The following is a 25724-nucleotide window of genomic DNA, read 5'->3' as shown; positions in this document are numbered from 1 at the left end:
GTGAGATCATGACCTGAGCCGAAGTCGGATGCTCAACCGACTGAGCCCCCCCAGCGCCCCGTATATATTTAAAGAATTTTAAAAATACATTTTCTAGGATAAGCCTTTAACACTTTGAGAAATCTATGTCTTTGGATTCACACTGTCAAAGTTTGGATCTCTGTATAATTAACTGGATTTTAAAATTTTCACCTAGATGTGTGCCGGTGCATCAGTTACTTGTTTGGGAAACAGTAGTATTCTGAATGTTGTCTCATCCAGGTATTTTTAAAAGGATTTTTTTAGGGTAGGTGAGAACCTTTTTCAGAATAATGTTCTAAATATACCTACTTGGGGCTGTCACTTCAAATAGTGTAAAGAACCATTTCCTTATGAATAACTGCTACCTTTTATAAATAATTTTGCAGCAAACACTGAGAAGAATGTGCTATCTTACTATCAAAGAAATGGCTACAATCTCTGAGGATGTGATCATTGTCACAAGCAGGTATGCGAATGGTCAGGACCTAGGAGGGGGTGTTTCTATATTTAGTGGAGTATTTGTTGTTCTTTTTCTGTTAATTTTACTTTTTTGACTGTAAGGAAGCCAATGGGAATTAATATATATATGTTATTTTATATATATGTTATTTATATATATTATATATGTTATGTGTTATAGATATGTTATATATGTTATTATATGTTATATATATGTTAATTCATATGTATATGAATTAATATATATATGTTATTATATATATATATCTTAAAGCATTCTTTCCTAAAGTATAATTGTCATCATGTGAAAACCATGCCTATGTGATAAAGCAAAGTCACAAAGGATAATGCTAATAGATTTGCTAATACATTTTAAAGGTTCGTTATAATATGGAAACAGAACCAAAAAGTAAATGATACAGTGACACAAAATATTTACAATAAGTATATTAAAAAGCTAGTCTATGTCATATGTAAAGAACTCTTCAACTTAAAAAAAATTCCAAGTGATCGTTCATAAAATAACTAATGGAAAGGACCTGATTGTTTTTAGTCGTTCTCACTGTAACCCAAAAAAAGCAAATTAAAAACTCCAGTGAGTTATAAAATTTTACCCATCAAATTGGCAAAGAAGAAAAAAGGCGGTAGGTATTTGTAAGGGAGATTGATATTCTTGTACATACAGGAGGCAGAATAATAAATTGATTCAGTTTGTCTAGAAAGCAGTTAGGCAACATTTGTCGAACGTTTAAAAAGGTTTATCCCTTTGTGGTTTGTTTTTTAAATGTTTATTTATTTTGAAAGAGAACACGTGTGAGTGGGGGAGGGGCAGAGAGAAAGTAGAGAGAGAATCCCAAGCAGGCTCCACTCTGTCAGCGCAGAGTCGGACAAGGGCCTCAATCCCACGAACCGTGAGATCATGACCTGAGCCGAAACCAAGAGTCGGACGCCTAACCGACTGAGCCATGCGGTTGCCCAGGGTTTATCCCTTTGACCCAGTAATGCCACATCGATGGAAGTATGGTCAGAAAATAATCAGAGATAGCAGAGGAAGACTTATATGTGATAATGTTCATTGCAACACTGTTTATACTAGCAAAAAGGATAAAATAAATATATGCCATTCTTAAATGTTATTTAATCAACCATGCTGTCAGATTAGGAGATACTTTAATTTTTTGAAAATATTTTTGAAACATTAATGATATGCAAAAGTCCTCAAAAAGTGCCGAGTAAGAGTTGGATTCAAGTTTATGTACTTTATATAGTCTCCCTTTTAAAAATATTTTATGTACATATATGAAAATATGTGGATGGAAATATACTAATGTATTACCAGTAGGTTCTCTCTGGGTGTTTGGGATCGTGGCTATTTATTTTCTGTAAAATTTTGATTTCCAGTTGTCGTAGAATGAGTATGTATCTCACACACACACACACACACACACACACACACACACCCCAAATGTTATTTAAAAAAGAATTGCCTTCCTAATTATTAACTATAATTCATTTAAGTAAATTTGGCTTTTGTGTAACAAAACAAATTTCGGAGGAGGGTGCTTGTCTTTAACCGGCAGTTGTATTGAATATAGTTGCAGTTAGTAAGGCTTTCAGCTGGAAAGAACCGAAAGCCCGATGTAGTCACTAGGCGTAGAGTGTTGGTTCAGTAGTTCAGCGCGAGGGCTGGTGCTTCTTGAATCCCACATTGTTGCAATATAGGTGCCTGAATGACTGGCAATGCACCATTCAAGGTGGGAGGGGTGCCGGGAAAGGGGCCAGGGAGGGCCAGCACCATCTGCCTCTTTTATCAGGTATGCAATAGCTTTTCCCAAGGCGATTTTTAGATTTCATTTGACACAGCTGTGTTCCACGACGATCTCGTCGGGACCAGGAAAGTGACTATTTAGCTTTTAAAGCCCGAGTATTAGGGGCAGGCAGGGGAGAAGGGGTTGGAAACGGGCATTGGATTAGTTAGCTAACAATATCTGCCACCAGTAACAAACAGAAAATCTTCACTTAGATTGCTCTAGTCACTAAATATTGGAAAAATTAAAAATAGATTAGGGTTTTTTTGTTTGTTTAGCTGTTAGCACTTTCCTCTGACTCCCGTTAGGCTGCCATGAATTATGGTTTGCTTCTGGCTCATTTCAAGTGATTAGTAGATGTGGTAGGCAGAATAATGGCCCTCCAAAGATATCCCTGGCCTCATTCCCAGGACCTGCGAATATGTCACATTACGCAGCAAAGGGGAAATGAAGTTGCCCGTCCGCAGGTAGGGAGAATGGTGTGGATCATCCAGGTGGGCCCTATAAGGATAAGGGTCCTTAAAAGTGGAGGAGGGAAGCGGAAGCGTCAGGAAAGAGATGGGATGAGGGGAGCAGGTCGCAGATGCAATGTTTCTGGATTTGGAGATGGAAGAAGGGGGCCGGGAGCCAAGCAATGTGAGTGGCCTCTAGCAGTTGGAAAGGGCAGGGACGTGGGATTCACCCCACAGTTCAGAAAGGAATGTAACCCTGCCGACACCAGTGAGACCGGTGGTGGGTTTCTCACTTACAGAACCGTAAGAGAAAGAAATGAATGTTGTCTTCTGTCTCTAAGTTTGTGGTCATTTGTCACAGCAGCAGTAGAAAAGGAATAGGTTTTGTGGCACGTACGGGTATCGGATCAGCACACTGTGCGCTTAAAAATTTTACAATGTCGTATGCCAATTATCTCTCAAAGTAGGGGGGAAAAAACCACTAGAGGTTTTGGTACCTTGGAGTGGGGTGCTACTGTAACAAGTACCTAAGACTCTGGAAATGGCTTTGGAGTTGGGCAATGAGTAGATGCGGGAGGAATTTGGGGGCGCATGACAGAAAAAGCTGACACCGCCTCGAACAGAACGTTAGTAGAAACCTGGATGTTAATGAGTGGTAGACTCAGAAAGAAGTGAGGAGTAGAGAGAACACTGATCACGGTAGAGAATGCTGAGATCGTTGGCGGGAATGTGGACGTTAATGGCGCCGCTGCGGAGGGCTCAGAAGGAGATGAGGAGGGCGTTTAGGTCCTGGAGGGAAGGGAACCCTTGTCCTGTGGTGGCAGAGAGCTTAGGATTGTGCCCTGAAGTTATACAGAAATCAGGACTCGTGAGCTTGGCTGTTTAACTGAGATTTCCAGAGTGTTGAGGTGCGGCCTGGTTTCTTTTTGCCACTCACGGTAACACGTGCGAGAGCAGAGAAATAAATCGAGGAGACACCCGTGAAAGAACCAGGCGTTCCTTACAAATACCAAATCATTATGTTGTGCACTTGAAACTGATAGGTTATAGGTCCGTTATACCAAAAAAACAAAAAACAAAAAAACAAGAGTTTTTTGGAAATTCTCAGCCCGCCCCAATGGCAAAGGACGCTAACATCAAGAGATTCAGCAGGAAAGTGTGCTCTAAAGGAAAAGTCAAAGGAGTTACTCTACAGCCTTTTGCTAACACCCCAGGAGGATGAAAAGGTCAGTCTTCACTCACACAAAAGACTCTGAAGAGATCAAGGGTGTGACTCATAGATTCCCTCTGCATCTAAGCAGAAGCCGGAAATAGAGATGGGGTTGTTTAGGCAAGATCTGTGGTGAGGCTCTGGTCTAATGGAGTGAGATCTCTGTACGTATATGGTAGTCCCACAGGGCCCTTGAGAATCTTAGCCAGCATCACCGCCAGCGTGGACTGAAAGGGACAGAGGGAGGACAACGTGAGAGAAAGTTGCCCGAGTCCCAAATTCTACGGCAGGATATAGGCCGAGAAGACCGAAGACTGCTCAGCTTTAAACACATGCTGCCCTTTATGAAAACGAAAGGATGGCCCTGAGGGCAGGGGAGCAGGACCAGAGCATGGAGTGGAGAATGACTGAGCATTCTGCCCAGCACCCAAAACCTTTTCCAGCTTGCTTGGCTGGGTTTCAGAATTGCCTGGGACCGGTGACTTTCTTTTATTTATTTTCCCCATTCCATTTTCTCTTTGTGAACAGGAATGTCTGACTATTATCCTGGGGTGGTCCCGCCATTGTATTTCGGGAGCAGAGAACTTGTTTTCTAATTTCACAGGCCCACAGGTGGAGGGAGAGGAATTTTGCCTCAGGAGAGAGGCTACCCAGTCTCCCCCATACCTAATTGAGAGGATTTTGATGATAAGGTCAGGGGTTTTGAATCCGTGGGCTGTAGATGAGCTTCTGGAGTCTAGGTTGGTGCTGTAAAGCGATGAGATTTGGGGGGAACTTGGGATGGGGTGCATGAATCTTGTCTGTGAGGTAGATGTAAGCCCCACTGACACGGTCAGTTTAGCCCAATGAGGCCCACATTGGACTTCTAACCCATGGAACCGTAAGTTGATAAAATTTTGTTTTAGGCCACCAACTGTGGCCGTCTGTTACAGCAGGAATAGAAAACTAGAGACGGCCATTCAGCACATCTAGACAACGATGTGACCTTGCTGGGAAACCATGGTGATTAAGAACACCTGAGGGCAGACACCTCACTATGAGTGGCCAATAAATACGTGGAATGTTCTTGAGGTTATTATCAGGGAAATGCAGATTAAAGCCCCAGTGAGATACCATTCCATACCCATTAGAATCTAGGTTCAAACCACAAAGCCCGACAGCACCAAAGTCAAAGAGCCTGCTCCAAGGCCAGGTGCGTTGTAGGGGGGTGTAGGATGGCATAGCCACCTTAGAGAAACTTACGCAGAAGACTTCCAAGAGGAAAGAATAATTTAAAGCCCCGAAAGGCTCCAGGTACACTCGACCAATTATCATTGTTTTGGAATGGATCAGTTCAACATTATAAAGATTTCAGTCCTCTCTAAATTAGTTTGTAAGTTCAATGCAATCTCAGTGAAGCAGCCCACAGGCAATATATTATGAACGTAGAAAAATTGATACTAAAGTTTCCGTCAAAAAACAAATATTTACGAACAGCCAGGAAAGAACTGTAGAAGAACTGGGAGCTCTCCCAGTCAGTGAAGCATTAAGGCCTGGACCCTTAAAGCAGTGTGGTCCTGGCACATGGATGGACAGACCAGGGGAATAAAATTGTGTGATGACTTTGTAATGTGTCACCATGGCCATGCTGATCTACGTCGTCAGAGGTTTTTTTGGTACAAATGTAGAGAATTAGACCCCAATACACCTAGAAATGTAGTATATGACAACGGGTGGCATCTCGGGTCACTGGGATAAACACTGGGGTACTTTCTAATATGTGATGCTGAGACAACGGAGTAGTCCCTTGGGAAAAGAAAAAAATCAGATCCATATGTCACATCCTATCCGTGAATAAACTCTAAAGGGAGAAAGACTGTAAATTTTCAAAATGGAAGCATACAAGTGCTGGAACAGGGGTGTGTTCCTCTTTAACCTTGTTGTAGGGAAAAGCTTTGTTAGGACTACAGTTCCAGAGGCAGTGAAAGAAAAGGGTGATAAATCTGATTGCATAAGTTTCTCATCATGGAAGATGATCCATGGGTTTTCAGTAGATCTGAGGGGTACAGTTTCTTAGGTTCATGGTATCCTACGTGACCTCGCCGCTCATTTTATGGCAAAAGCCGTGTGACGGTGGGCTCGTGACCAAGAGATAGTTTCACCATATTCTGTCAGGAGCAGATAGCCTAAATGCAGTGATGGCTCAGTTGAGGTAGTAGTTTGGCGATGGGACCCTGTGAAGTTGGAGGATTCTCCTCTGGGATGAAGTATGTGCATTAAATTGATGGTCAGTGTATGATACTGTCACCAATAAATACAATAGGTGGGTCCAGGAATCGAGAGGTGAAACTAGGACTGGCACCTGTCACCCTTGCTCCCAGTGACCTGCCTGTAGAAGTTATGCTTCCCATCCCCACCCTGAATGTGAGTCAAAGGCGCTGGTTCTCAAGAGACAGTGTTCTCAGTGATGAACAGGGGGAGGCATTTAACCCATTGACTCCTGGTTCCTGCTGTTTGAGGATTGCCTTCAGCACAGAGATACCCCACACTTCTGTATCCACACGTCTGAATGACAAGTTGGCAACCACAGGCACCACCCACTCCAGTGTCTGAGAAGTCCTGGGGCAGAGAAGTGAGCCAGTTGGCACATTTAAAATGATGACTACTGTTGGGTCGCTTTGGATTCTTGATGCTGATGGACCAGCAGGTAAAGAAAGGAGCTGTGTCCTCCGAGAGGTAGTTGACCTTGATCCCTGTCAGGAGCTAGGCTTCTTGCTCTACAAAGGTGGAAGCAAGGACCGTATCTAGAATTCAAGGTACTATTTACTTACGTATATTTTGATGTGTTCATGCCTGAGACAATGGTCAGTAGAGGATGGGGAACAGCCAATGGTCCAGCCATGGTAAATCTCCAACAAAGAGCTCAGATCCTTGGAGATAAAGGTTTGAGTCACCTATCAGACACCTGACCAAGATGAGATCAAGTGCTGGCTAAGCGTGAGGGGAATATAGAATTGGGTGATTATGGGAAGGATGTGGTGGATATCAATCACGGCTGCGGAATGAGTGGTAGCGGTAAGGATTGTACCATGTGCCATTCATTTTCCAATCTCTTGTAGAAATAGTGGATGGTTACCATCTGGAAGGCTCAGTGACAGGTTAGATTTAATGGAGGACATGTTCAAATTTGACGGACGTGAAGGATAGACTGTTCCGGATGCTGTTGCCTCAGGCCTTCTCTCTGATCCTAGCTGTGCTTGTGGTCAGCTGTTCTGTACAGGGGCCAGCTCACTTGCGTGAACAGTGCCTTGCCGAAGCACGCGCTGTGTGTTCTGTTGCTTGCCCCCCAGTTTCCCTGGTGCTCTGGTTTGGGCCCTGACTTGGAACTCACATGTGGGAGGTAACATGTGCATGTTAACCAAATGGGGAAAGAACGCTCTGGGGTTAACTGTCAGCCAGTGGCTGAGAGCTAGTGGATAAATGTTTCCTTTTCATCCCTTGGAAATGTGGTTCCAACATGTATTTCATAAGCCTCCTCAGAAGATGGCTCATCAAATAACCAGTTGCCTGTGGCAGTGACCCACTAGAGAAAATTCCTTTGTATTAAGTACCCTCCTTCTTTGTTCACCTCTCTGTCTTCCCTTCCCTCGAACACATTCCCAAACAAACTACCTGTCTGTAAGCCTTTGTCGGGGTAGCCCAAACTAAGACACGGAGCCGCGGTTGGCAAACTCTGGCCCATGGCAAAAACTATTGCCTCATTTTGTAAATAAAGTTTTATTGGAACACAGCCATGCCCATTGTTTTAAATGTATTGTGCGTGGCACAAATATCTGTGAAAAAGACTAATGGATAAATTATTTACATCCCAACAGTGGAAATCTGTGTTACCATTAAAATGATATTTTAGATATATTTTGGGTTTTTAAAAATATACAGACACCTAAAATTTTTCAAAGTCTGCCAATATGGAGAGATTCTTAAAATATATTAAGGGAAAAAGGGAGGTGTCAGAAGAGTGGAGATTCATTTGCATGCATTTTAATGTCTCTATGGTCGTATATATATATTTTTAGAAGTTCCTTAAGAAAACATAAGCAACTGTTCACAGAGACTGTCTAGGGTCGGTGAGGCCCAGCTTAGACTTTGTATTTTATATTTCTCTGAATGTTTTGAAAGTTTATGAAAATACTCTTACAAATAAAAAATAAAGAAATTGAAGGACTATCAGTTCTCCACTGATTTCTCGTCATGGCATCCTGGTGGAGTGAGTTGGAGTTGGAGGCCATTTTGGATTACGTAAGGGGGAGATGAGCGGGGAGGGGATGGATGGTCATTTTGGGGACAGATTAAACAGAGGACAGGGACAGGAAGATAGGGTGAATGATGTATAAAGGCTAAAAACCTCTTTGAAGTACGGATGTGGACTTTAGTAGCTCTGTCCACACTCGTCTGCTCATTTTGGAAACTCCATAGAGAGGTCTGAAGCCATAGACAGCTGTCATTTTGGGAAAACTGTGCCTGTGAGAGGGAGCACGACTTCATGAGTTAATCATTTCAGTCAGGTTCTTTTAAGGAGTTGTCTAGTCTGATGGGTTTTTAGGATTTGGGGGATTTCAGCTGGTGGCTCGCTATTCCATTCTCTTCATTTTTTATGCCAGTTACCAGTATCTAAAATCATATTTCATTTATGTAATATATTATCTCTTCACATTAGTATATTAGCTCCATGAAGGCAAAGACTTTGTTTTGCACCCTGCTATATTCTTAAGATTTAGAACAGCGTTCTATCCAATCGTTTTAATATTTATCCAAAGAAGACACTCAATAAATATTTGCTGAATTCATAGCTGCATTAAGATAATTATGGGGACAATGGGAATTAGCTAGGGGTGGACTCCACAGAAGAGATATCAATTGATTTCATGGTAACTCATTTGATTTTTCTTAGTCTGACTAAGGACATGACCGGAAAAGAAGATGTGTACCGAGGCCCAGCCATCAGGGCTCTCTGCAGAATTACTGATGTAAGTTCTCTTTGTTTACCGAGGCATCAAAGGGGACACTGTGTATAGCTACAGGTGGCTGTAAATTTAATAGGATTCCCTAGTCTTGACTCTGTGATTCTTCAGTATTAGAGAAACAGGACCACCAGAAAGGCTTTTGTACCTCCAGGCTTTTTTTTTTTTTTTAAAACAACTTTATTATAGGATCTGGATCTCTCAGAATTTGAGGTAAAGCTTACAACAGATGACAGAGCAAGAAATAGGGCAGCTTTAAGGAACTCAACAGCAAGATTTCTCCGATATTTACTATTGTGATCCATCACTTACGAGGCTCAGGCCTCCTCATTCATATATTCAGTAGAGAGAACCTAGTTAACCATCAGCCAGCCAGTGGCTTATAACCACAATAGGTCTGAGTCCGGTGTTTCACCTTGACTCGGTCCCTCACATCTGGAGGGATGAAATTAGGCTGTCCCTTTCTGGGAACTCGTGAGTAGGAAAGGTTATAAAATGAAGGGCAGACTGGCCATTGCCAACATATTGAATAATATTTCAGCTCTATTCATGGTTGGGTATATTTTATGTGTATGTTTACAGTCTTTTCAAGTTTTAAAGGTTGCGTAGGAGCAAATGGTAAATCTGGATCCTAGAAGGAGTAATGGAAATGGTGTGATGTGTTTTGCTGTGGCTGCCTTTGTTTTAGTATTAAATCGGTCAGCCTGAGACTGGACACTGCCCACGCCAGCCATAGGCTGTCTTTGAACATTGATCTCCATCTGTTTACGTATCTTCATCTGCGGCTACCTTCACAGCGCTAAGCTTTCTTCCCCTTAAAAAGGACTTTATTTGCAGAGGACTTCGTACTGAGGACACTCTGTAGTAGCATATTAAACATGTAATTTCTTAGGTATCTAAACTTATCAGGGATCACATTTGACGTGTAGGGCTTTATGGGATCCGTATAAAATACATCCCCTTCATGCAGAGATACCTTCAGGATTTCAAAAGCAGCTCCATCCCCTTCTAGGAATTTCCTTTGTAACATCCCTGAGAAGTGGAGCCTGGGCTTACACTTTTCCTCAGACTGGGACTCTCCACGCTGAGACCGTTGATTTCATTGTTGAACAGTTAATTTGCTTCCTTCAGGTCTTTCTCTTTGAAGATTCAACTTGGTTGTCTAGCTCCTGCCCTCTGCGATAGAGTTACTCTAGTAGATGGCAGTCCCTTTAACGCAGTCTAAATATTGGCACGGAAACAAATATATGACTGGTTTTTGTAAACTATTCCGGAGCGTAGTTTTGGGTGAAGATGTGTGCTTCAACAACTGTTTCTTTATGAATGTTCTCAGGGAACAATGTTGCAGGCCATTGAAAGATACATGAAGCAGGCCATTGTGGACAAAGTCTCCAGCGTCTCCAGTTCGGCACTGGTGTCTTCCTTAGTAAGTGAACGAGTGGCCAGCTGCCTGGCTCTAGCGGGTGCTAAACAAAATATCACTGTGATTCTCTCACCCGTGAACCGTGAAACATTCAAAAAACACATTTGCGTCTCTATTACTTTATCCAAGAGTGTTTTATCAGAGCAGCATTACAATATAGGCAGTTAAAAAGGTGACATGTCCATGTTTGAAAGGTTTTGGTAATCAGAAAGGGTGGGGGGTGAGGTGGCAGACCGGGAAGACACTGAAGGTCGTTTTTGTTTTGTTTTGTTTTTAAAAAAAATTTTTTTTTCAACGTTTATTTATTTTTGGGACAGAGAGAGACAGAGCATGAACGGGGGAGGGGCAGAGAGAGAGAGAGGGAGACACAGAATCGGAAACAGGCTCCAGGCTCTGAGCCATCAGCCCAGAGCCTGACGCGGGGCTCGAACTCACGGACCGCGAGATCGTGACCTGGCTGAAGTTGGACGCTTAACTGACTGCGCCACCCAGGCGCCCCTGTTTTGTTTTGTTTTGGATCTTCCTTTGTGACCTGAACTTGACCTCTTGCCTCTTGTATCGTCTGCTTTCCTTAGTGCCCTGTGTGTGTGGTATCCTTCCATCCAAAGCCCCCTGCCCCACTTGGAAATTTCTTCCTGGAAAGTGGTCTTTGTTTCAGGGATACTTTTTCTTTCTCTTTTTATCAAAACAAAACGTATGACAGCCTGAGGTCACCTTGCATTTGGTTAAAATTGGTTATTAGTGTGTGAATGCATTAGATCATCTGAATCACAAGAGTTTCTGGGTCTGGAGTGTAGGTGGTCAAGTTTTATAGCAAGGGATCTATCAGTACTGTGTGTTTTTGTTTCTGTTTTTGTTTTTCCTTCCAGGTGAGTTTCCCGGAAGTAAAACCTAGAATGTACACATTATTCAAGCACCATCCTATTAACTAGCCCTTCCTTTCCTGTCCCTCCCCTCTCATCTTAGCCCACAAACCCCTTCTCATCTCGGAGAGAGTTTCTGGTCTATTAGTTGCGTCTAAGTAGAGACTTGAAGCAGACTTCTAAAAGCTACAGAGTTGTCTCTTTGATTTGGAAATGTCTGTTAGTGATTTTTCTAAGAAAACCAGTTCATGTCTGTAAACCTCTAGTGACCATGCACTGTCTATTCTCACTTTGTTCTGTGTCTAGCACATGATGAAGATAAGCTATGACGTGGTTAAACGCTGGGTCAATGAAGCCCAAGAAGCTGCTTCCAGTGATAACATTATGGTCCAGGTACTGTGATCGAGTCCCGTTAGGTCTTGAGATCAGCTTTCTTTAACCCTTCACTTTAGGGACAATTTATTGGCTCCCTAGATGAGTGTTAGCGGAAGTGTAATATTAAGCAGCCTATTGGTAGGTATCCCATTAATTAGAATTACTGTCATAGACCCTGCTAGCGTTTAATAGAAGCTGTAGGAACGTTCAGGAAAGATTCTTAAATTCAGCAGCAGTTTGAGATGCTCATTCCAGAGGTCCTTCACTCTGCATTTCAGCCCCTTACGTGAAAAATAATTTGTGAAGAAGGACGTTCAAGTCTAAGCTTTTCAGAACTTGGTTATAGTAGACGTTACGCCAACAGTCAAGAGTAATTTTATTTTGTGAAACGTAACCATTTTGTTGGGAAGATCTCCTTTGGATATTCGTTAATTCCTAATTAAAAGAGAACAAGAGCGAAATGGCAATGTTCTGCGAAGTACCCCATTTGTATTGGAGAGGATACTTATTCGCCCCCTTTTAATGTTTACAACTTCTGTAGGTGTAGTTATGAGGAAATAGAGGAGTAATTTTTCCCTCCAGAAACCGTCTCGCTCTCTTAGCTCTGATCGTTGTGTTTTTACACGAAGTACCACGATAATTATGCTCCGTGAGCCTGCTTTAGGAGATTAATCCTTTAACTACTAACGTGGCCACAGATGACTTAAAGCCACTAACAGAGAGCTGTGCCACTGGTAAAGCCTCGGACCTGAGCGCCTTTGTGCTAAGGATGTATGTGCTAAGGGGAGTGATGAACCTGCTAGAACCATCTTCGGATTGTATGTCACCTGTTTAATGCCACCTGTCCAATCTGAATCTACAGTTTCTGGGGGCGACACTCTTCTCCTTTCGGTCTTGCCTGCGTTTGAGTCCGTACGAAAAAGTTGTTTCTATTTGTACACATTTGACTTAGGTATCTTTTTACTAAAAATCTAGTTCCATGTGATTTTGTTTGCCTGGAAGTTTGTCCTGTTCCTCCTCCGCTTTCTGGATGTTACATCCTTTTTCTTGTTCTTTAGTACCATGCGCTGGGAGTCCTGTATCACCTTAAAAAGAACGATCGCCTTGCTGTTTCTAAGATGTTGAATAAGTTTACTAAATCCGGCCTCAAATCACAGTTTGCTTACTGCATGCTTATCCGAATTGCCAGTCGCTTACTAAAAGAAAATGAAGAGGGGTAAGTGTCTCCACCTAAACCTAAGTGATTTTTTGTTTGCTGGCTAACATACGTCCAGGTGTATTTCCTTGGGGGATTTTTTTGGGCTGCGCTGATTTTTACAGAGATTTAGTGTTTTCCAAATTAAGAAAATTTGTGGGATTCCAAGTCATGCAACATTTTTGGTTTTTTACCTTAATGGGTGCTTTGGTATATGTATGTAATAGATTATGATTGCCAGTAATACTATAAGATGCTGATAGGGAACAAAAAATACAGATCATAGGCTATGCAGTGATTAAATGTGAAAGCCGGGGTGACATTAAGAGTCTTATTTGTTCCTTTATTTTTGTGAAAGAATCTTGAAGTACTGCGTTTAATGACTTATTTATTGAAAGGGCATGGCGGAGAAAAAGAAATACACCATTTGTAAGGCTCTCATCTTGTTCATGAACTGGCGTTATATTATTTGATGGTAGTCTGTGATAACAGAAGGATGAATATTGTAATCTCTTGAGTAACCACCAAAAAAAAAAAAAAAAAAGGAGCTATAACGTAAATATCAACAAAGAAGATAAAGGGAATGTTAAAGTATTCGGTTGAGCTTCCTGCTTCTAGTAATGGTGGAAGAGCTTGGTCACATTAGCCCTACTGCAAACACTTAGATCTTCAGTACAAAAGTATGCCGCCCCCAAACAATGGGGAAGTCTACCACTATTTGAAAGCACTGGTGAGTGGTGAAAAACAGGCAAAAACTGGAGGGAAGTTGATGCCTCAGAGACAGAGCTGTACGAAATGAGGTCTGTATATTTCTGATCAGTCTCCCGAGGTCCACAGTTCCTGGAGGTGGGCTCACAGAAAGCCACGGTATTTGCTGGACAAGAGGGGTGAGAATATAGTTTGAGATTGGAAGAGTGATGAAAACCGAGGGTGAACACCCTGGAAAGGAGGAAGCCACGACTGGGGGAAGCCCCCACATCGATTTCAAACTCTGCAAAAATCCTGAACTTCCCCTACGGTACAGGGGAAGACTCTAGAAAGCCTGGCAAAAAGTAGCTGCGAACTGAAAGAACCGAATGGAGAATTCAGGCGCACCTCGTGGTGGAAGAGATAAAGTCTGGAGTGTGATTCTAGCCAAGTTAACTGCCTGCTAGAGAAACATCATAAATTCTCGAGTCTTTGCATCCTGTCATTCACAATGTTTATACACAGTAAAAAAAAAAAAAAAAAAAAAGACAGAAGTGCAAAGAATTTGGAAATGTGACCAACGGTTAAGAGAAAAGGCAGTCAATAGACACTGATTCCGATAGGAACCAGACATGGGAGTTAGCAGACAAAAACTTTAACAGACTTCTAAAAGATGCTCTAAAGACTTCAATGGGAGATAGTTATGAATGAGCAGAGGGAATGAAAACTAAAGCTCTAGAATTTCTTTTTAGTTCCTTTTTTTTTATAGAGTCCTGTATCAGTCAGAATTGAACCAGAGAAGGAGAGCCCAAGGCAGGTAAATATATAAAGAGATTTACTACAAGGAATTGGCATTTGCGGTTTGGGGGTCTGCTACGCAAGTCCACGATGCATTGGGCAGGCTGGAACTCACAGGCACGGGCAGAGGCTGTTGTCCGCTCGTGGAACTTCTCGTCTCACATTTTACTGTGAGCAACAAGATGAAACCAGGTCACACCTTCAACGCTCTCCTTGGAAATTGCCTCACACGAAGAGCCGAGTTCATCGTCTGCAAGTTCTGCTTTCCACATAACTTGTAGGACACAGTTCCGCTCATCTCTCCACTAACCTGTGACAAGGATCCACCTTACTCCAGCTTACGACACCTTGTGCCCCCTTCTGCGCTCTCACAGGATTCTCCAAGACTAGATTTCTTTTTAACTCCAGTCTAGTTAGCATACAGTGTGTTCTATTAGTTTCAGGCGTAGGTATAGTCATTCAGGAATTCTATACGTGACTCGGTGCTCATCGTAAGCGTACCCTTAATCTCCTTTGCCTGTTTTCCCCATCCCCCCACCCACTTCCTCTCTGCTAACCACCAGTTTGTTCCCTGGAGTTGAGTCTCTTTCCTGGTTTGCCTCTCTCCCTCTCTCTTTTTCTTTTATTTACTTTGTTTCTTAATTACACATTTGAGTGACATCATCTAATATTTTTGTCTTTGACCTATTTCTTAGCATTACACTCTCGAGCCCCATCCATGTTGTTGCAAATGGCGAGATTTCATTCTTCCTTACGGCTGAATGATATGTCATTGTACATATGTGCCACATCTTTATCCATTTGTTTGTCAGACACTTGGGCTGCGTCCATAGTTTGGCCATTGTAAATAATGCTGCAATAAACATAGGGGTGCAAATATCCTTTTGAATCAGTGTTTTTTTATATTCTTTGGGTAAATACCCAGTAGTGTGATTATTGGATCACAAGGTAGTTCTATTTTCAACTTTTTGAGAAACCTCCATATTGTCTTCCACAGTGGCTGCACCAGTTTGCATTCCCACCAACAGTGCATGAAGGTTCCTTTTTCTCCGTATCCTCACCAACACCTGTGTTTCTTGTTACTTATTTTAGCCATTCTGACAGCTGTGAGGCGATATCTCGTATTCTGATTTGCATTTCCCTAGTCATGAGTGATGTTGAGCATCTTTTCATGTATCTCTTGGCCATCTGTATGTTGTCTTTGGAGAAATGTCTCTGTTCATGTTTTCTGCCCATTTTTAATTGGATTTTCTGGGTTTTGTTGGGTGTTGAGTTTTAGAAGTTCTTTATCATGTTTTTAAATTTTATTTTTTTAATTTACATCCAAATTAGCATATAGTGCTACAATGATTTCAGGAGTAGATTCCTTAATGCCCCTTCCCCATTTAGCCCATCCCCCCTCCCACAACACCTCCAGTAACCCTCTGTTTGTTCTCCATTTTTAAGAGTCTCTTATGTTTTGTCCCCCTCCCTGTTTTTACATTATTATTGCTTCCCTTCCCTTATGTGCATCTGTTTTGTCTCTTAAAGTCCTCATGGGTGAAGTCATATGATATTTGTCTTTCTCTGACTGACTTCAATTAGCATAATCCCCTCCAGTTCCATCCACATATTTGCAAATGGCAAGATTTCTTTCTTTTTGATTGCCGAGTAATACTCCATTATATGTATATGTATGTGTGTGTGTGTGTGTGTGTGTGTGTGTGTGTGTGTATGCACACACACACACACACACACACACACACACACACACACACACCACATCTTCTGTATCCGTTCATCCATCGATGGACATTTGAGCTCTTTCCATACTTTGGCTATTGTTGATAATGCTGCTATAAACATCGGGGTGCATGTGTCCCTTGGAAACAGCACACCTGTATCCCTTGGATAAATACCTAGTAGTGCAATTGCTGGGTCGTACTATTTTTAATTTGGGGGGGAGCCTCCATACTGTTTTCCAGAGTGGCTGCACCAGCTTGCATTCCCATATAAGTTCTTTATATACTTTGGATCCTAACCCTTATATCAGATAGATCATTTGTAAATATTTTCTCCCATTTAGTAGGTTGTCTTTTAGCTTTGTTGATTGTTTCCTTTGCTGTGCAGAAGCCTTTTATTTTGATACAGTCCCAATAGTTTATTTTTGCTTTTGTTTCCCTTGCCTTGGGAGGGAAGGGAAAAGTGTTGCTGTGGCTGGTGGCAGATAATTACTCCCTGTGCTCTCTTCTGGGTTTTTTATGCTCTCAAGTCTCCCCTTTAGGTCTTTAATCCATTTTGAGTTTATTTTTGTGTATGGTGAAAGAAAGTGGTCCAGTTTCATTTTTCTGCATGTCGCTGTCCAGTTTTCCCAATACCATTTGTTGAAGAGACCGTCTTTTTCCCATTGCATATTCTTGCCTCTTTTGTCAAAGATTAGTTGACCTTATATTCATGGGTTTCTTTTTGGGCTTTTAATCCTGTTCCGCTGATCTGTGTGTCTAATTTTGTGCCACTGCCATACTGTTTAGATTGCTACAGCTTTGTAGTATAACTTGAAATCTGGAATTGTGATACCTCCAGATTTGTTGTTCTTTTTCAAGATTGCTTTGTCTATTCAGGGTCTTTTGTGGTCCCATGCAAATTTTAGGATTATTCTAGTTCGGTGAAAAACGCTGTTGGTATTTTGATAGGGGATTGCATTAAATCTGTAGATTGCTTTGCATAGAACAATATTTGTTCTTCCAATATATGAGCATGGAATATCTTTCCATTTCTGTCATCTTCAATTTCTTTCATCAGTATTTTATAGTTGTCAGAGTACAGGTCTTTTACCTCCTTGGTTACGTTTATGCCTAGGCATTTTATTTATTCTTGGTTCAATTGTAAAAGGGATTGCTTTCTTAATTCCTTTCTGTTTCTTCATTATTAGTGTATAGAAATGAAACAGATTTCCGTACATTGATTTTTTTTTTTTTTTGTATCCTGTGGCCTTGCTGAAATATCAGTTCTAGTAGTTTTTTGGTGGAGTCTTTAGGGTTTTCTTTCTTTTTCAAAAAAAATTTTATAATATTTTTATTTTATTTATTTATTTATTTATTTATTTATGTATGTATGTATGTATGTATGTATGTATGTATGTATTTATTTTTGAGAGACAGAGTGTGAGCAGGAGAGGGGCAGAGAGAAAGGGAGACACAGAATCTGAAGCAGGCTCCAGGCTCTGAGCTGTCAGTACAGAGCCCAACGTGGGGCTCAAACCCACAAACCATGAGATCGTGACCTGAGCCAAAACTGGACACTCAGCTGACTGAGCCATCCAGGTGCCCCTAATTGCTAGTAATCAGTTTAAATTTTCTATTTCTTCCTGATTCAGTTTTATTTTTATTTTTATTAAAATTTTTTTTAATGTTTATTTCTTAGAGAGAGAGAGAGAGAGAGAGAGAACGAGCATGAGTGTGGAAGGGTTAGAGAGAGAGGGAGACACACAATCTGAAGCAGGCTTCAGGCTCTGAGCTGTCAACACAGAGCCGGACATGGGACTCGAACTCACGATCCGTGAGATGATGACCTGAGCCTAAGTCAGGCACTTAAAACCAACTAAGCCACCCAGTTAGTTTTAGATTCAGTTTTAGAAGGTTATGTTTGTAGAAATTTATTCATTTCTTTTAGAGTGTCCAATTTGTTGGCATATATTTTTCATAACATTCTGTTAAAATCTTATTTTTCTGTGGTTTTGGTTATGACACCTCTTTCATTTCTGATTTTTAAATTTGAGTCTTTTTTTTTTTTTTTTAAGAGTCTGGGTAAGGGTTTATCAATTTTATTGATCTTTTCAAACAGCCAGCTCCTGGTTTCATTGATCTGTTCTATTTTTTAGTTTCTATATGATCTATTTCTGCTCTAATCTTATTTCCCTCCTTCTACTGGTTTTGGATTTTTTTTTCTTTTTCTAGCTCCTTTAGGTGTAAGATTAGGTTGTTTATTTGAGATTTTTCTTGCTTCTTCAGTTAGGCCTGTATTGCTACAAACTTCCCTCTTAGAACTTCTTTTGTTGCATCGCAAAGATTTTGGACTGTTCTGTTTTCATTTTCATTTGTCTCCATGTACTTTATTTCCTCTTTGTTTTTTTTTTGTTTGTTTGTTTGTTTTTTGTTGGCCCTTTCATTGCTTAGTAGCATGTTATTTAACCCCCATGTATCTGTGCTCCTTCCAGATTTTTTCTTGTGCCTGACTTCTAGTTACATAGCATTGTGGTCAGAAAAGACGCACGGAAAGATTTCAGTCTTTTTGAATTTGTTGACACTTGTTTTATGGTCTAATATGTGATCTCTTATGGAGCATGTTCCACGTACACTTGAAAAGAATGTGTGTTCTTCTGTTTTGGGATGGACTTCAAGACCAGATTTCTGTAAGTGGTCTGTGAACCCTCGCTGGCGGTGTTCTTAAAGACCCCATTTCTATTAGCAGTCTGCTTAAGGCAATTTAGGCTTTCTTCATCATGCTCCCTGAAATTCTAGCAGCCTTTACCGACTGCTTGCTTCCAAAGACAGTTTCCCAGTTTAAGGTTTTTGTTACAGTAGCACCTGACCGTCAGGTACCAAAGTCTGAATTGGTTTTTTATTGCTGCCATGGCAAATGACCACGAATGTAATGGCTGTTACAACGTGCGTGTATGATCTCGTGGTTCTGTAGGTTAGACATAAGTCTCATGGGTTAAGAGTCAGAATGTTAGCAGGATGCTGTTGCTTACTGGAGGCTTTGGGGAAGAATTCACTTCGAATCTCATTTCGGTCGTTGGCTCAATTCATTTCTTTGCGGTCAGAGATTGGTAGGTCCCTATTTGCTTACCCACCTTCAGTCAGCGGTTGGTCTGTGTCACGTAAGGTAACATATTCACATGTTCCGGGCAGGAAGGCACGAACGTCTCCGGGGCCATTCTGCCTGCCACACAGATGGTAACAGAAATGGGTAATTGCTGGATAGACTTAGCGCCAGGCTAGAGGTGGCTAACAAAACAGTGAAAGAGTTGGTGAATTTGAAGGGAGAGGAATAGAAAGCAGCTAATTTGAGGGAACACAGAAAACAGGTTAAAGAAGAATAAACAGCTACAGAGAACTGTGGGATACTATCAACTGGTGTGCCACCTGGGATGTAATTGGAATTCCCCAGGAAGATGTGAGAGACTGGGGTGAAAGAGAGAGATAGAGATATACGAAGAAATAATGAACAAATTTCCCAGCATGCGTTTATTCTAGCAGCGCAAGGTTCCGTTGACAGTCAAAAATCAACATAACATTCCTCATTCAAAGAATAAAGGAGAATAGTCTCAGTATCATAATGGATGCAACAAAAGCACTTGATAAAAATCAGTGGCAATTTGTGATTAAAAAATCTCTTTTCAAAGCAAAGAATAGAAGGGAACATCATTATTCTGATAAGGTACCAAAAAATCTCCAGTAAACTTTGTACTTATTGGTGGACTATTAAAGGTTTTCCTCCTTGAGATTGTAAATGAAACAAAGAATGCCTGATAATTCTATTTTTTAGCAACATTTTACTGGAAGTCATACTTGGTGCAGTAAGAAAAAAAAATAAGGATTTGAAAGAGGACATAAAATTGCCTTTGCGGACAGCATGATTTTGTATATAGAAAATGTAAAATCTAGGGGCGCCTGAGTGGCTCCGTCGGTTAAGCGTCCAACTTCAGCTCAGGTCATGATCTCACAGCTCGTGGGTTCAAGGCCCACACTGGGCTCTGTGCTGAAAGCTCAGAGCCTCCTGCATCATATTCTGTGTCTCCCTCTCTCTCTCTGCCCCTCTCTTGCTCGCACTCTGTCTCTCCCTGTCTCTCTCTCTCTCAAAAATAAACAAACATTAAAAAAAAAAAAAAAAGAAAGAAAATGTGAAGTATCTATTAGCTATCAGGATTGATATGTAAATTTATCAAGGTTACTGGATAGGTTAGTATCCAAAATCAGTTTAATTTCTATATTCCAGTAACCAATCAATACAGTAAAATCATTTATATTGAAATCAGATCCTTATGAATAAATCTACAAATTGTATACATCTCTACACAGAAAATCATAATTTGTTATTGAAATATGACTTGAATAAATGGAGGGATATATCCTGTTCTTAGAGTGGAATATTCAGTACTATAAAAATATCACATCTTATTCTGTTCTGCAGATTCAACGAACCCCCAATCAGAATCTCAGTTGTCTTCGTTTAAATATCAAACAGAAATGCATACATTCGTGGGTCAAATGACATACCAAGGATACCTTTAGTACTGTTACTCAGTCCAAGTAGAAGCAGTCCAGATGTCGGACAAAGTTAGAATCAAAAGCTAAATTGTGTTATAGTCATACACTTAATAGTATACAACAGTGGAAATGAACAAATTACTGCTAAATGCAACCACAGTGTGGATAAATTGAAGTCCCACACAAACAGATACAATCTGTATGGTTCTCTTTGTGTTAATTTCAGACTTGATAGACACAACTAACCTATAGCATTAAAAGTTCATATTTATCTGTAGGGCAGAATGCACGCTAGTGCCTGGAAGGTGGCATGCAGGGGGCTTCTGACGTGCTTGAAATACTCATTTTCTTTATCACTCTAGGTTTGTAATAATTCCCCTTGGATTTAGTTATCTGCCATTGTATAACACATTACTGAAAAACTTAACCGGATTACAAGGACAAATACTTATTTTCCCACACGATTTTTGTGGGCCGGAGATTTGGGAGTGTCCTCAGCTGGTGCCTCCTTGAGGTCTTTCGTGAGGCTGCGGTCCAGATGTTGGCCAAAGTTGTGGTCATCAGAAGGCATGAGGGAAGCTGGAGCATCTGCCAACAGGGTCGCTCAGTCTCGTGACTGGTGCCTTGGTGCAGGCTGTTGGCAGGACGCCCGAGTCCCTTGCCACGTAGACCTCTCCGTGGGGCTGGTCAGTGTCCTTATAACATTGTGGCTGGCTTCCCCCACAGCGAGGGATGCAAGAGAGCACAAAGTGCAAGGCACAACTATTTTTATGAACAAAATATTCATAGACACCTAGTCTTTGAGGCCACACCCCAACATTTCTGCAGTATTCCGTTGGATAAAAAAGGTCAGCTCTGTTCAGTGTGGCTCGGGACTAGAAAAGGGAATGAATACCAGAAACCAAGAATCACCGGGGGCCTCTTCAAGGTCGGCTGCTATATTGGTATGCTACAACCGCTGTGACAAAATACCACAGACGAGGGGGCTTAAACAACAGAAACTTCTTTGCTCACAGTTCTGGAGTCTAGGAAATCCAAGATTAGAGTGCCAAGAGGGTTGGTGTATGGTGAGAGCTTTCCCTGGGGTTGGAGAGGGCTACCATCTCACAGTGTGCTCATGTGATCTTTTGGTGCATTTGTATACACACACACACACACGCGCGCGCGCACACACACTCACTTGCGCATGCACAGATTGGGGGGCCAGAGCAAGTGCTGTGTTATTTCTCCTTTAAAGACACTAATCCTTTCAGATCAGGACTCCACCTTTATGACCTCATTTAACCTTAATTACTTCCTTAGAGGGCCCATCTCCAAATAGAGTCACACACCGTGGGTTAGGGCTTGAATATGAATTTGAGGGGGGGGGGGAGACAAATATTTTGTGGACTTTTCTATGATTTTGTTATAATCAAATACAAAGTTAACCCTTTTAAATGGCTGATCATTTCTCAGACCTGTAGAAAGATATGATCTTTAGAGTAAATGCATGTGGGTGCACACACACAGCACGAAATGCTAAGTAGAATGAAGTGTAAAGGTAAGTAAGCAAGCACATTCTAATGCTGCATTTTTTTTTTTAAACAAGGATAAAGAGAAAAATTCTAAAAGTTCTATGAAAACAAAGGTATTTAACCTATAGTTTTACTTTAGGTTTCTTTGTAGCATTGCACGCAAGGCAGCAACGGTGTCTTCGTAGTGCTGTGGGAAGAGAACTGTCAAACTAGAATTCTATACTCAGCCAAACTATCATCCAACAGCAAAGGCGAAAGAAAGGTATTTTTAAACAGAAGGATTTACCATAAATAGTTTGTCAATCACTTTGTAAGAATTATTCAAAGATTTACTCCAGCATGAACAAATACATACTCAGAAGGCAATAGTGGGATTGAATGAGTAAGATGGACATGGAGTTAGGATAAGCAGTAGTAATCATAAATAGATGATATTTTAACTTTGTAAAGTTTAATAACAATCTCAAAGATTCCAGAAGACAACAATATGATAAATAATGGCGTTGAAGGCAGTTCTACATGGTAGTCAAAGCCTGCTAAGTTTGTTTGTTTTGGTCTGGTTTGGGAGGAATATGTTGTCGATTATTACTTATAAATATTTATTTATTTAAATCATCTCTACCCCACAACGTGGGGCTTGAACTCACGACCCCAAGACCAAGAGTTGAATACTCTCCTGACTGAGCCAGTCAGACACCCCAAGATGTTAATTACTAATGTTAAACTTTGTCAGAAAAACATACGGATTCGTAACTAAGAATGTAAATGGAATGCAAAGCTTTAAAAATGTTGACATAGGGGCACCTCGGGGGCCCCGTCGGTTAAGCGTCTGACTCTTGATTTTAGCTCAGGTCATGTTCTTACAGTTCATGAGATTGAGATCCACATCGGGCTCCGCCTTGACAGCATGGAGCCAGCTTGGGATTCTCTCTCTCCCTCTCCCTCTCTGCCCCTCTCCCACTTGCACGCGTGTGCGCAGGCGCGCACGCTCTCAAAATAAAAATGTTAAAAAAATAGAAGTTTTGAAATAAAAATGGAGTGAAGAAAATTTGAAGTTTAGTGGAAAACAATGGAGTATATAAATAGAAGAAAACCAAATAAGTTGGGCAGAATTCAGTGTACATGTATTAGTTGTCTCTTGCTATGTGACAAATTAGTGCCAAACTCAGCAGCTTATGACAGACATCATCTCGTAGTATCTGTGGTCAGGGATCTGCAAGTGGCTTAGCTTCTGGTTCGGTCCAGGGGTCCTCGTGAAGCCCCAGTCAGGCCCTCAGCCAAAGCTGCACCCCCCTGGGTCTGGAAGATCCGCTTCCAGTTTCGCTCATGTAGTTGTTGACAAGCCTCAGTTTCTCCTTGGCTGTTGGCCAGATGCTTCAGTTTCTCACTTTGTCAGCCTGTGTGTAGGCTGCGCGAACGTCCCCACAGCATGGCAGTGGCAGTTCCCAAAGTAAGTGAACTGGAGGAGAGGTTCGGATGGGAGCTGCAGGGTGTTATAACCTCATCTCGAAAGGGACATGGCCTCACCTCTGGTGTGTTCCCTTGGTTACAGAGACCAAGTCTGGTATAATGCGGGAGGGGACTGCCCAGGGATGTGGATATTTTCAAAAGCAGAGATTTGGGGGGACCGTTATAGAGACTGCCTATCAAACAAAAGTATCTTCAGTGTAATAAATGTAAGGAGGCTTGCTGACATTATTAAAGGATTACTTATTTAAAGAGTGGCCGGTCAGGTAAACAAAATAAGAGATCTATTATATAGCCTTTCACAAAAGACACGCCTAAACAGAAGGACAAGGAAACACTTACAATCTATCAAAAAATACATGCTTGATATATACGAACACTAATTGCTGCTTAGCAATAGTGATACAAGCCAGAATAGGAATCAGGATTTAGAGCATTAAAAAGGACAAAGTGGGATTTTGTATTGTGACAAAAGAAATGATATAAAAAATGATGTAACAGGAATGAACTTGTATGTACAGTGGACCCTTGAACACGGGTTTGAACTGTGTCGTCCAGTTATACATGGATTTTTTTTTCCCGATAAATACAGTACAGTACATAACTGTATTTTTCTTCTGATTTTTTTTAAGTGTATTAATTTATTTTGAGAGAGAGCAAGCAGGGGAAGGTCAGAGAGAGAGGGAGAGGAAGGGAGGGAGGGAGCGAGAAAGAGAGAGAGAGAGAGAGAGAGAGAGAGAGAGAGAGAGAGAGAGAGAATCCCAAGTAGGCTCCGCAGTGTTAGTGCAGAGCCCAACAGGAGGCTCGAACTCAAGAACCGAATCCAGAGATCATGACCTGAACTGAAATCAATGTCCGACACTTAGCTGACTGAGCCACTCAGGCGCTCCTTCCTTCTGCTTTTCTTAACGTTTTCTTTTCTCTAGCTTTATTGTAAGCATACAATATACAATGCATCTAATCTGTAAAATATGTGCTAATTGACTATGGCTTGTTGCTATGGCTTCCAGTTAATAGTAGGCTATTAGTAGTTAAGTTTTGGGGGGAGTCCAAAGTTCCGCCTGAATTTTCGACTGCTTAGTGGTTCAGTGCCCCTCATCCCTGCACTGCTCAAGTACAGTTAAGTACTAAGTATTAACTGTACTTAATAACATTGCTTCAAAATATGTGCAGCACCATCTTAAAGAAATACAAGAAATTAAGTTCGGGAGACTGTAAACACTTCTCTCTCAGAAACTAACAAATCATACTCTAAAAAGGTAAGACTGTAGTTGATCTGTAGATCACTGATAACAAAACTGACCTCATATTTAGAACCCTATATTCAAGAGAGAATTTAAAATTTTTTAAATTGAGAAACCTACATCTAGAGAATTGCGTAAGACTCATAGTCGTATTCTGTACATTGTATCCAATTATGTAGAACACCCAGGTAACTGGCCCTATGTGTTAGGTAGTTGCATGTTTCTGGTATCCCAGAAATGTGATATACATCCTTCTTGATCATACCCACCCCCGGTAGAAATCACTATTCTGATATTTACGGTAGTAATTGCTTGGCTCTTTCTTTAGATTTTTACCCCGCGTATGCATTCATAAACAGTAAGGTTTGGTTTTGAACATTACGTCAATAGAATCATGCTATAGTTTCTATCTTTTTTTTTTTCCACTCAGTATTTCTGTCTAAGATTTACCCTTGTTTCTACTGGAGGGCTGGTTCATTTTAATTGTATATTTCCTTGACTGAATCCTTCCAGGCTTATTTATATTCATTCTTCTGTTAGTGGGCATTTGGGTTGTTTTCGGTTTGGAGCCCTTACTAATGACATGGCAGCAAACAGCACTCCTGTACCTACACCACACCGCCTCATTACCATAGCTTTCTCTCTTTATATGTAAGCATTTATTTCTGTAGGGTATGTCTCTAGGGATGGAATTGGTAGATCATTGTTGGACTGTTTTTCAAAGTGATTGTACCAATTTACATTCCAGCCAGGCAGGTGAGATTTCCTGAGGCCAAGACTTGATGTCAAATTTTAAATTAATCAGAGGGGTGTATTAGATCTTCTTTATTGAGCTATAACTCAGATACCGTAAAATTCACTTTTTTAAAAGTGTATAATTCAGTGGTCTTTTTTTTTTCTTTTTCAGTTTATTTATTTTGAGAGAGAGAGAGAGAGAGAGCAAGCATGTGTAGGGGA

At 41.1% G+C, this 25724-nt stretch overlaps 1 protein-coding gene across 2 annotated transcripts in view; it reads left to right on the top strand.

Moving 5' to 3' along the window:
* COPG2 (COPI coat complex subunit gamma 2) overlaps positions 1 to 25724 on the top strand; it is a 117817-nt gene that overhangs the window by 19651 nt on the left and 72442 nt on the right. The window contains exons 5-9 of one of the 2 annotated variants that reach the window (XM_023250572.2): positions 408 to 487; positions 8881 to 8956; positions 10284 to 10376; positions 11543 to 11629; positions 12670 to 12827. In XM_023250572.2, coding sequence (XP_023106340.1) covers positions 408 to 487; positions 8881 to 8956; positions 10284 to 10376; positions 11543 to 11629; positions 12670 to 12827 — 494 coding nt within the window. Of the gene's footprint in view, positions 1 to 407; positions 488 to 2849; positions 2925 to 8880; positions 8957 to 10283; positions 10377 to 11542; positions 11630 to 12669; positions 12828 to 25724 lie in introns of those variants that run through there. The other variant, XM_045052760.1, reaches the window with a different exon arrangement.

The sequence above is a fragment of the Felis catus genome, chromosome A2 (assembly GCF_018350175.1).
Source record: "Felis catus isolate Fca126 chromosome A2, F.catus_Fca126_mat1.0, whole genome shotgun sequence".
Classification (NCBI taxonomy): domain Eukaryota; kingdom Metazoa; phylum Chordata; class Mammalia; order Carnivora; family Felidae; genus Felis; species Felis catus.
This window is presented reverse-complemented; position numbering and strand designations above follow the sequence as displayed.